Source organism: Pararge aegeria, chromosome 1 (genome assembly GCF_905163445.1).
Source record: "Pararge aegeria chromosome 1, ilParAegt1.1, whole genome shotgun sequence".
Taxonomy (NCBI): domain Eukaryota; kingdom Metazoa; phylum Arthropoda; class Insecta; order Lepidoptera; family Nymphalidae; genus Pararge; species Pararge aegeria.
This window is the reverse complement of record NC_053180.1, coordinates 13677927-13690475: the sequence shown is the minus strand read 5'-3', so window position 1 is coordinate 13690475 and position 12549 is coordinate 13677927. Positions and strand designations below refer to the sequence as shown.

At 34.1% G+C, this 12549-nt stretch overlaps 1 protein-coding gene across 1 annotated transcript; it reads left to right on the top strand.

Annotated features, from left to right (window-relative positions):
* The first annotated feature begins 4262 nt into the window (after nt 1–4262).
* LOC120637663 (UDP-glycosyltransferase UGT5-like) lies at nt 4263–8155 on the top strand. The gene is made up of 4 exons (XM_039909597.1): nt 4263–5097; nt 5303–5525; nt 6759–6978; nt 7876–8155. The coding sequence occupies exons 1-4, from the start codon at nt 4273–4275 to the stop codon at nt 8153–8155; spliced, it is 1548 nt and encodes a 515-aa protein (XP_039765531.1). The 5' UTR covers nt 4263–4272.
* Nucleotides 8156–12549: the final 4394 nt, after the last annotated feature.

The following is a 12549-nucleotide window of genomic DNA, read 5'->3' as shown; positions in this document are numbered from 1 at the left end:
GAATGAATCGGTCGCTAATCAAGTCATAATAAAACCACAGTCCTATATTATTATATCGTATTAATGAAAACTGGCAGATAATTTGACAACGTATTTGCATAGCGATAGGTAATTTACATACAAAGCTTACATCCCACATGTTTAGCTTCGCGTTAACATAGTTATATATATATATATATATGTTAAGTTTATTGTCCGCATATACGTGAAGCAAAAACTTTGTACCTTGACTAATAACATAAATAAGCTTTTTTTAACTTTCACTTACTTATAGTTTATATATAGCAGAATGCTCATATATTTATTAAATTACTAGCAGATTCCCCGCGACTTCGTCTGCGTTTGATTTTGATTTAAAAGTATTCAGTATCGCTAAGCCTTAAATGAGGGGTTTGAAACTGTCCGCTGTTTGGGCAAAAAATTAAAAACATATTATAACCTATAGTACAAAAAGGATTATTTAAATCGGTTATAATTTGTCGGAGTTATGGTGTAAAATCGTCAAACACTTTCATCCCCTCTCCCAAAGGAACCGAGCTTAATGTCGGGATAAAAAGTATCCTATATTACTTCTAACACTTCCAAGAATATGTGTACAAAGTTTCATGAGGATCGGTTCAGTAGTTTTTGCGTGAACACAACATGTTACAAACAAACTTACATTGGCATTTATAATATTAGTAAGGATGCATAAAACATTCATTAAACCAGTAAAAAACATTTCACACACACTACTATGTATTTGACATATACTCTTTTTGAATCGTTTAAAGGATTATAACGCAACTATGTGGAAAGGCCCAGAAGGCAAAAGAGCCAGAGGGAGACCAGTGACACGGTGGGAGGACGAGATCAAAAAAATAGCCGGCCCAAATTGGGCTCAAGTAGCAAAGGATAGAGACAAATGGACATCGTTGGAGGAGGCCTTTACCCAATCTGGGGTTCTTGTAATATACTAATATTCATAACAATAAATATTAAGTAAACGAAAAATAAAATACTAACTTTAAACTATCTTAGGTATGTCAATGTAAGTTACAGGAAATAAAAGGCTTTTTTATTTTTATTTTATTTATAGGATTATAATTTGTTTATAAAAAACTGGTAAATTGACAGTGTAGCTTTGGAAAAATCTGTTATTAAAGAAGTCTTTGATCAGAAAAATTAAATAGAACCTTCATAAGGTTATAATTTAAATTTATTATGGGCTAATATCAACCAGTAGGTCTTTTTCTAAAATCCCAGATATCAAGCAATATTCCATCAGCATAGAAGCTAAGAAGCCAGATCAAAATCACCATATCAACCCATTACCGGCCCACTACAGGTCTCCTCCCATAATGGGAAGTGGTTATGGCCGTAGTCCACCACCCTGGGTTGACTAGACATGTGGTATGGACAGCGCGGATTGGTGGACTTCACACACCTTTGAGAAAATTATAGAGAACTCACAGGCATGCATGTTTCCTCACAATGTTTTCCTTCAGTGTTGAAGCATGTGATAAGCTAAAAATACACATAACTTAGAAAAGTTAGAGGTGCGTGCCGGGATTCGAACTCGCCCCCTCGAAAGTGAACTCGAAGCCCTATGCACTGGGCTATCACCGCTTCACAGCCTAGTGATATGGAGTGGTATTTCAATTTTAAAGTGGTATTATAATAGTCAATAAGTTAAGAAACAGGAGGTAGTGTTACACATTCGATGCTAGTTTTTTTTTGTTGATGATGTTATTCGTTACTTTCAATGATAAATTGATTCGATAATTCTTATAGCATTTTAAAGGCTTACGCCGTTTCATTTTAATAATTTGAAGGTCTGATGCAGATAAAACTGATTTAAGTGTGTCACACGGGAGGTATCACGATTGTATTTAAATATTTATTAATGCCTATATTTTACAAAACACGTTTTAATTTCATTTTGATCTCGTGCTTCAGACAACTGGAAGGTATCTAAATAAATATTTAAATACACTTTATCTTATTTGTTGAGGCATTAAGAATAACAATGGACTCTTCTCAGGGGAATCTAATTTGGTATTCGAGAGCAGTTTAAGGTAGCCGTTGTCAATAAAACGACGTAATTTTCGAATAAACGTGCAATCCTAGGGGATTTGCCTCAGTAAAAACGAACCAGGTTAAAATTAGATAAAAAATTCCAAACCTTACTTAAAATAGGCTAACAATAACAGGAACGTGTAATGATGTGTCCTATTATACTCTTAAAAAGTTGAATAGATTTAGAAAATAACCCTTACAATAATATGCTAAATATAAAAATGCAGAAATAGCGTCTGTTGTAAAGTTGTTCCTTATGGCTCAAAAGATAAAACCAACCGATAAAACGTGAAGCTAAGCGATTTAGCGATCCGGTACGGTTTCGCATAGAAACATATCAGTGGTAGAGGTTTAATATTACCTACTGCCATACTCCTAACACATTAGTTTGTTACCATCTTAGACTGTTTCATCACTTACCAAAAGGTGCGATTGCAGTCAAGAGCTAACTTGTAGAGGAATAAAAACAATGATTTTGCCCAAATTTGGTGCCTAAATAGTTTGTATCCTGGAGATGGGCATAATAATATTATGGTTTATTTCTCATGCATTTAAGTCGGCTTTGCTTTACGTAAACGGCCATTTTATGCTCTAGTTCATCTATCACTATCCAACGTGTAAATGAAAACCGATATTATACTTCATAGGCTTTAGAGGTACATTATGCACTGTCTCCGAGACTTATCTGTGAATCCGAATACCTCCGAATAGTTTTCGAGTAAACCACTGCCATAGTTTTTACTGAAATAAATCAATACAGCTTACATCACTTGCAAAATTAAAATCAGGTGACTACGATCACTGTATTAAGTACGCGTCGCGTAGCGTAGGTACTATGCGTGTTTCGGTCTTTTATCTTCAATAGGGCTGTCGTAAGAATACATTTAAAATGTTTTGAATTCGTTTGTATCGAAATGTAGACATGCTTCTTTTTCTTTAATATTTTTACAGGTCGATTCCTTTTGAAATATACTTATGCATACTTCAATATTATTTCGTAATTGTATTACACGTTGTATATAAAATTCAAAATCCTGACTCAATGATAATCAGCGCAGAGCCTAAACCGCTGGGGTTAGTTGCAATTCTGACCATAAGTTTCTTTTATGACGTAACCGCGCACTAAGAAAGATATTTTAGAAAAACCAACCCCAATGGGGTTACATAGGGGTTTAAAGTTTGTATAAAAATATGATGAAACTTGTTCCACAATTTAAATTTGCATATAAATATATCGATATTGTGTTAGGGAGTTAAATGTATAACAGGTAAGATGAAACCGTTGTAGGTAATGTTGATTGCGAAAGTCTGTCTGTCTGTCGGTTTTTTTATTATCTATGTTTGGCTCAACCTTCGACGATCTTGATATTATTTGTCACAAAGATAGCATAAAAGAATATTGGATACTTTGTATCCAATATTAAAATGCACAGGAGTACGAAATGGACAGATAAAGTTTTCGGAAATAGGTATTGCATAATTTTAAGCCCAAGCGAAATAAACTGGGAACGCTTTATTTGTGCAATTAATATATAAACTCTACAAACTCGGAAAAAGTCACGGGAAAAAGCTAGTAATGTAAAGAGTTATTTTTGGTCCTAACGCATAATCTTTTTGTAAGTCATTTTGATCTTGCTTTTCATAGATTTCTGAAATGTTTTTTTTGAAAGAAGTTCCATATCGCGTCTTACACGTTCTGAGTGGATGGGAGCTAGACCGAAAAAAGTGTTACACTTTTTATTTTATAACAAACTTAAAAAAAACTTTAGCTCAATCGTATGCCTCTATGTAAATGATTACATTTAAATGGAACGGAAACGGAATATTGAATAGTTTCATACGTAGTTTTGTGGTATACCTGGGTATACCACAAATAGTACCTGCAGTATTTTTATTGCTGTGCGTGTTAATATGGATGAAGTCGCGGGTAATAACTATTTTTTTTAATTTTTAAGTGATTAAGGGCCATAATTATACTTGTATCCATATAACATAATGATTAAAAGCATAACTTATAGGTATGTTAAATAATTACCAATAAGGAATGACAGAGCAAGGTTGACATAATTATATATAATTTTTTTGCTCATCATTCGAAATAATATGCTATTGTTAAGATAATACGTAATTTACCTACAACTACACAATATAAGAATCAAAAAAGAATTGTAGAACCGCATAAATCATTTGATCTCCATCTACAATAGAGTGGAAATGACGCCTACGCTTTTAATAATTTGTTTTGTATTTTTAATAACTACACGTGATTGTGCAAAAATATTAGCCGTTTTTCCAACACCTTCCATAAGTCATCAAGTAGTTTTTCGTCCTCTTATGCACGAATTAGCTAAGCGTGGTCATGAAATTGTAGTAATTACAACAGATCCTGCATTTCCAAAAGGTCATAGTCCTCAGAATCTCACAGAAATTGATGTTCATGACGTATCCTACAATCTCTGGAATGAATTTGTGACCGCTGAAAAAGGAAAAGCAAATGAAGCGCATGGACACGTGAAACACATCTTTGAATTACTAACATCAGTATTCGAAGAGCAATTAAAATCTGATGATGTGCAAAATTTAATCAACGATAAAAAACTAAAATTTGATCTTGTGTTTGTCGAATCATGTGTAAGACCAGCTTTGAGCTTTTCATATTTGTTTAATGTACCAGTGATAGAAATTAGCTCTCTAGGTGGCATATACGGAACATTTGACACAATGGGAGTCCCGACACATCCTCTATTATTTCCCATAGTTACTCGTCAAAGAATCCATAATTTATCATTTCTAGAGAAGATATTTGAACTATACAGTCAATTTTCATCTGAAAGAACATTTGGACTACTAGAAAAATCGGAAAATGAAATGTTGAAAAGGCATTTTGGTCCTGGTATACCTACGTTAAGGGAACTAAAAAACAATGTTCATATGTTATTCTTAAATATACATCCAATATGGGATTTTAATCGGCCTGTATCACAAAATATTTTGTATTTAGGGGGAATGCATCAAAAATCTGAAAAGGAACTACCAAAGGTAAAGTAAACAAAATCGAAATTTTAACTTGTTATATTTTATGAAGTTTTGTTACAGCATTTATAATTATAAATTTTACTTAAAAAATCTGTTACGTAATTTAAAATCAAAAACCTATACTTTTTCTTTTGTTATCTATTACGACAGTAAATTTAACACTCCATAAACAAATAAAGCTTGATTATTTAATAATTTATTTTATTAGGATCTCAAAACATTCCTCGATTCATCTAAAAATGGAGTTATTTACATGAGTTTTGGCACAAACGTCAAACCATCACTTCTTCCGCCAGAAAAAGTTAAAATATTTACTACTGTATTTTCTCAACTGCCCTACGATATTTTATGGAAATGGGACAAAGATGAAATTCCAGGACGGCCCAAGAATGTAAGAATTTCCAAATGGCTTCCACAGTCTGATTTACTTCGTAAGTTTTGTTTTTATTTCTAATAAATATAACTTTTTGAAATTTGATACGTCAAGCAGTTTTACCCGGCTAAGTTTGTAGTAGGCTCTACTTAGACTAGAGCTCGAAGTTATCACCACAACGTTACAATTATGTAAACATGTATGAAAGCTTCATCAGCCTGTTATAGGCCTACATGAATAAATAAATTATGAGTGGGTGATTGTAGTACATTTATGATAATAATTAATGTGCAAAAATATTCCGAAATAAGTTTTTATAATATATGAATACTATTTTGATCAGAATGACAGTATATTTTTACAATGCTATATCAATCGAGGGTTTTGCCCGCATGTACAGTGTACAATATAAACCGATTCGAATTCGACTACTTTTGTTATGACTTCGCGAAAGAAAAATAATCCAAAAAAGTCACTTAAGAATTTATATCTTAACTGTAGGTTACGATGTACTCTATATCTATGTATTTATTAATCCCGTCCACAATTTTTCGAAAACCTCAATAACCTTCCCAGCTTTATAATGTGACAGTAATAATAAAAGCGCTAAGAACAAAGCGCTTCGAATCCGTCTCATTTTAAAGTCACTCTCTGGCCCACTATCTCTATTTATGCAATGAAATAACACAACAAATATATTACTTTCGAAATAACAACATTAATAAGGGTTTCTTTTTTGTACCATATTCTATATTAATACACTGCTTTTCAACTAAGGCTCCCAGACAAGAATATGTGAGTTCGAGTTCAAATTAATCTATCAAACATTTTAACGTGTAAAGTTTAATGCTTAGCTGAGGAGAGGTCAGTAACCTAAACTTCTGCCTCAAGCAAATCTGTCTTCGCAGGGGATTTATTATATTAATTGTGTTTGTTGATGCATGCGAAAAATTTGTATGAAAGTAATTTATATATCAACCATTGGTACAAAGCCGAAACGTTAAGCCATGGAAACGTTCGGTAGAGATGACGCGTAGAGCTTCTTGCTATATTTGAACCCTATTTTATTATTTAAGGAAATGACCACGGTATGTGCTAAACTTGGCTGTGAAGTGATTCCTACATTATATGATATTTTTTGTGAGTGTTGGCCCGTGCCTCAGCTTCGATAATCTTGATGGAAATAATGCTCTTTCAACATAGTTTACAATTTTACTTCAGTACCTTACAAAAAGTTGCGGCAAGGCGCATGGGCAGTTCTTGATAGTTAATAATGTATTTATATTTCCAGGGCATCCAAAAATAAAGTTGTTCATAACACAAGGGGGTCTGCAATCAACAGATGAAGCTTTGACAGCAGGAGTGCCTCTTATCGGAGTGCCAATGCTTGGCGATCAGTGGTTCAATGTTGAAAAATACGTTATTCACAACATAGGAATAAAGCTTAGCATAGAAACACTTACGGATGAAATACTGAAAAGTTCAATAGAAAATGTAATTGGAAATACGAGGTAATTTATACTAGTTTTAATACAAAACCTTGATATATACTGCACTGTTTTCAATAAAAAGTACTAGTTAAAATAAAATTTAAACATAGTTTTTATGATTTCAATCGCAATAAAGTATTGAAAGTAATATTATGTAGTGACATGTAATGACATGTTATGTAGGTTATTTTTTAACAAAAAACAATAGAAATGCTTTTTTAACATTTCGTGATAATAGCAGGTTAGCGCAGTGGGCAGCAGCCCCGCTTTCTGAGATCTGGGTTCGATTCCCAAAACTGGAAAATGTTTGTTTGATGAACATTAATGATTTACAGTGTCTGGGTGTTTATCGATATATTATACGTATTTATGTGTATTTTATTCATAAAAATATTCTATTATAATGAGAGCTATTCGAGTACCCATATAACAAGCTGCATTTACTTGTGTGTGTATTGTCGTAGTATACTATATGATTTTGTTTGATCTTAACAAGGGCTTATGTTGACTATAATAAATGTACCTATTATTAAAGCCCACCATTAGCATTAAGAGAATCGATGTAGTTCTAAATTCTAAATCTCTTTCTCATACAAGGGAGGAGGTCTGTGCCCAACTGTGGGTTTACATAGGTTCATCATAAGCAGCGTCCCTCTAACATCCCTCCGTTAAAGTCTCACTAATGGGCACAGGTATTCTCTCTCAAAGGACATATGGTTTTGGAGCTAAGACTTTGCTCTATTGTTTGCTGTCTTTTTATGATCTTAATATCACTAATGAAAAACAAACAAGACTTTACTTAAGACTAAATCATCATTTACCATGCAGTTATAATTGCAGTCAAGCGATGTGCGTCTATGCGTTAAAAAAAGTTAAACACGACTCGGAGTATTTACCAATTAATTCAACTATTTTCAGCTACCGTCAAAATGTCGTCAAGCTACGTAACATAATGCATGATCAGCCGCAGTTATCATTGGAGAAGGCTGTATGGTGGACGGAATACTTGCTGCGGCACGGCAGTGCTGTTCATCTGAGGTCAGCAGCCTCAAACGTACCCTGGATAGAATATTATGGTTTAGATATCATTATACCATTAACTTGTCTTATTGTAAGTTCATTAATAGCGGCCGTTTTATCAATACATTACATTGTATTCAAATTAAAGTATCTTCGTATTAAACTTAAAGTAAATTAATAAAAGTAGGTAGGTATTAGCTAATTTGACAGTCTTCTTTTATTAATGTCAGTTGCAGCGTCTAATTATAGTATATTTATACATATTATGTCATAGTATAATAACATGTTAAGACAAAATATTCCTGTGGATATGACAGATACATAATGTAATCAAAACATAAAAATAAAATTTAGACAAAATGTACCGACTTCGTTATTGAAATAGCATTTTTACATTTAGTAGCGGCTTTTGTTATTCATATTTGTTTAGACAGCCGGTTGGCGCTGTGGGAATCGAACTCACGGCCTTGGACGCAGATTGCAGGGTCGCTTCCCACTCCACACTGGAAAAATGTTTGTGTGATGAACATTAATGTTTTTCAGTGTCTGGGTGTTTATCTGTGTATTATAAGTATTTATGTGTATTATATTCATAAAATTATTTATCAGCTGTCTTAGTACCCATAACACAAGTTACGCTTAGTTTGGGGCTAGTTGGCGATGTGTGTATTGTCGTAGTATATTTATTATTATTATTATGATAATTTTCGAGTACTGAGAGCGATGTTTATTTATTTGGGGAACTCATTATCTATTTATTTGAGTGTACTATGTAGAGCATGGAACAGTAAACAGTCGGCAATACGTTGAGTAACACAATATATTAGAATGGTAGTAAAAGTTACACGGGTATTAAATATAGAGGTTCATTGTACAGATATCTTAAAACAAAAAATGCTTAATGCCAATTTTCTATCTTTAACTGATATTTTTAACATAGATGCTTATAAGCAACTTTACTTTAATTAAAAAAAAAAACTTCCAAAAGCTGGCCTACTAAAGCCAACGTCATTAATGAAATCTATTATATTCTGAATCCCACTGGGCAATAAACACTCCTTTAGGTAGCATGATTAGTCAGTGATCGATATTTCGATCTCATAAAATGTTACATTGTAGATTCGAATATATTCTGAAAGCATACAAAAACAATGGAAGTGTCTCCCGAGAATCCTTGTATTTGAAATTCAAGACAAACTCAAGGAAGCCACTGTCAATAAAGCCCGAAAACGATTTTATTGGAGGTATATATTCACTGCATCTCGTGGGATTCGGTGGAACCTAAAATTATGTAAACTGTATAAATCTGTTGATTGAGAAATAGAGTCCATACGACATAATAAAGTTAGACTGATAGTGATATATTAAAATTCAAAATTTCTTTATTCATGCAGGCCTATCACAGGCACTTATGAAGCGTTCATAGATATATGTTTACATAATTGTTAGGGAATGGTGATAAATTCGTTCACCAACTTAAACGTAAAGATACGAGGGTACGAAACGCGCCCTGGTCTAATAAGAGCTCACAACAAACTTAGCCGGGTATTTTTTTTGTTATCACCATCTCATTGTAAATTAATATTAATCTATTAAGTTAGAGCAATTCACAACCAAGCTTTTTTTATCGTTTAGGTAATCCTTAACAATATAATAGGATTATATTTTGTATTATCGCTGTCCCAACGGTTGGACATCAACAATAGGTACCATGTTGGTATTAACAGACAACGTAATAGACATACACTGTAAATGGAGGAAGATCTTGTTTAAGGACTTGTGGAGAGCACACAGCACTGTAGCTCATGTGATCAGTAACTCCCAGAGACACGCTGACGTCGTCCGTCGTCAAAATAGGTTGACGACGGACGACCCTGTTGTTATTGTAGGATTCAACGATCTTACACCGCTTGTTTTTTTTACCACTGCAATTTGTTTGCTGTCGTATGTACCAAGCTAAAGCCAAGTTGGGGTCTTAAGACTTAAACGTATATATATAAACTAGCGGACACACGCGACTTTGTCCGCGAATGAGTCGGTTTAAAAAAATAGTCGTATGTCCAATATAAATGATTCCGAGATTCCAATATAAATGAATCCTAGCTAAAACGATTCATCGCCCCCGAAACCCCCTGTATACCAAATTTCATGAAAATCGTTGGAGCCGATTCAGAGATTCGAATTATATATTTATATATTTATCGATAAAACACGAATAAAATGTCGTTTTCTAAAAATGAATTTTAGCTAGATCGATTTATCGCCTCCAAAACCCCATTTATACTAAATTTCATGAAAATCGTTGAAGCCGATTCCAAGATTCCAACTATAAATATATATACGAGAGTTGCTCGTTTCAAGATATAAGGATATATATTAGGATTATATGCCCCACGCTTTACTCTTTCGATTTCGCGACTGAATGAGTTGCCGGTGATGAATTAAGGGTTCAAAATGTAACCGCTAAGGGCCTTTTAAAAAGGCTCAGCAGAACGCGGAGATAGTTCTGCTTGGAGTTTCTTTCCGTGAACAAATACCCGAACGAGTTGCGGGGCTCAAGTGGCAGGACGCGTAGTATTGGGGACCGATGTACCTTGTGGTCTTAAGCTACTATAGCTAGAAAGTGCAGTGTTTGGTTTGGAGTTACTGGACACATGCCACACAAGACCCCGTGGAGTTTGGAAGTCCTTACAAAAACCTATGTCTGGTGAACGTCTATTACGTTGAGTCTGGTAATACCAACAGTGGAGTTGGAGCTTTAAATCTAAAATTAGTGTTGTCCGACCGCTGAGACTACGACTCGAATAAATTATCTTTTTCCGTCAATAGATGTAATCATGTTTAACAATATTATGTTCCACGGAATACCATGAATATTTACCTCCAATATAAAATCGTTTGCGGGCGTTAATGACAGTGGCTTTCTTGAGTCTTGAATTTGAAATACAAGGATTCTCGTGAGACACTTCAAGTATTGTTTTGTTTGTCTGTAGAATGTATTAATTTCAATCCATACCATCCATACCAATATTATAAATGCGAAAGTGCGTTTGTTTGTCCATCAATAACGCAGCAAGAGACCAGCGCATTGATGTGAATTTTGGCATATAGATAGTTTATGTGCCGTAGAGTAGCATGGGCGTAGTAGCTTTTTATCCCAGAAAAAGCACAGTTCCTATGCAGATTTGTTATATTCATGAACAGAAACAGATATACTTTAACTCCCCGCGTAGGGAATTACAGCCGTCTCATATAATTTAATATTTGCTTCTGTCATCGTGCAATCAAATATTATCAAAGATCACTTAACTCAAGCGTACTTTGGGTACATAAAACAATTTAACGTAAACGTCCAAATTGTACAGGCTAAAATGATGCTTAATCTTATACTGTTAAAGTCCATGATTCCACAATAACATTTAATTGATCAGCTCTTGTGTACGCCAATATTGTCTATGCATTTACTAATGACACCTTAGCTTTGTTAATCTCAGGTTGTTCTAATAGTACCTACGTAGTAGGTACCATTATCTATTCAGTCGTAATAGCAAGCAATTTGCCGTGTAGTTGACGACGTTTACAAGAAAAAATCTAAGTTCTTTGTTTGACCTAAGATCAACAAATTAAAAACTAATAACGTGTAATAACTGTGAAAAAACTCATGTGTAAATTGCGCTTTTGTGTCATATAATTCCGTCACTAAATGACGAGTTTTGAGTTTGGGGTTCAGGCGGTAGAAGTCTATAAACTCTTCACCACGTTGTGGAGCGGTTTCCACGTGGATTAAGGATTTCCCAATGGAAATGGCTTTTTCCACGTAATGTGGTTCTAAAGGAGGTTTATTTACTGAGTGCAATATTCGACGCGCATTTTGGATCATAGGCAGATCGTATTGTTTGATCGCACACTAAGCAGTTTGGCAGTTCCGATCCACATAATATCACAGTGATGTATGAGAATAGGAGTGTTGTGTTAATTGCAAGTACAGTGTTTCAAAATTTCACCGACCGCACAATTAAAGATGGACGGAAACCATACTTATTCAGGCTAAATTTCAAATGTCTCGACAGAAAAAGTCGCGTTTGGAAATTTGATTTTTAATTTACTGTTTTTATTTCTATATCTTTTATTGTATTGTAATGTTTTACAAATTTTGTTCTAGCACAACAGTCACACAATAACGTTAAATATAAAGAAAAAAAAAATTAAATATGCATACAGACAATATGACCGCAGTAATAAGTATGAGTTATAAAATTCAACTATTTCAAATCTTAAACAAATTCTACCCAGTAAACGAAGCGGCAGGTGCTCCGATCGTGTTGACTTGTGTCTGTGGACACGCACTACGCGCAGTGCGATACCAGAATGCGATAAACAGTTAATATAAATAAGAGCACTGCCATGTCAGTAGTTCTCTTGTTTATTCTGTTGTATCCTTTTCCTGAAAGGCTCGGAGTGATATCGTGCGGATTCTCAGCATGGGTAAGAGACAAAAGTTGTAATTATATCCACTGACGAGGGTAAAATTTAACTATCTACCTGCCAAAACATGGCCACAGGGAAAAGAAA

Excerpts from the sequence above, each read along its gene's own strand:
- LOC120637663 (XM_039909597.1), top strand. The coding sequence starts at position 4,273 with ATGACGCCTACGCTTTTAATAATTTGTTTTGTATTTTTAATAACTACA. Across the intron at positions 5,098-5,302 it reads CTGAAAAGGAACTACCAAAG|GATCTCAAAACATTCCTCGA; the intron begins GTAAAGTAAACA and ends TTATTTTATTAG. Across the intron at positions 5,526-6,758 it reads TCCACAGTCTGATTTACTTC|GGCATCCAAAAATAAAGTTG; the intron begins GTAAGTTTTGTT and ends TTATATTTCCAG.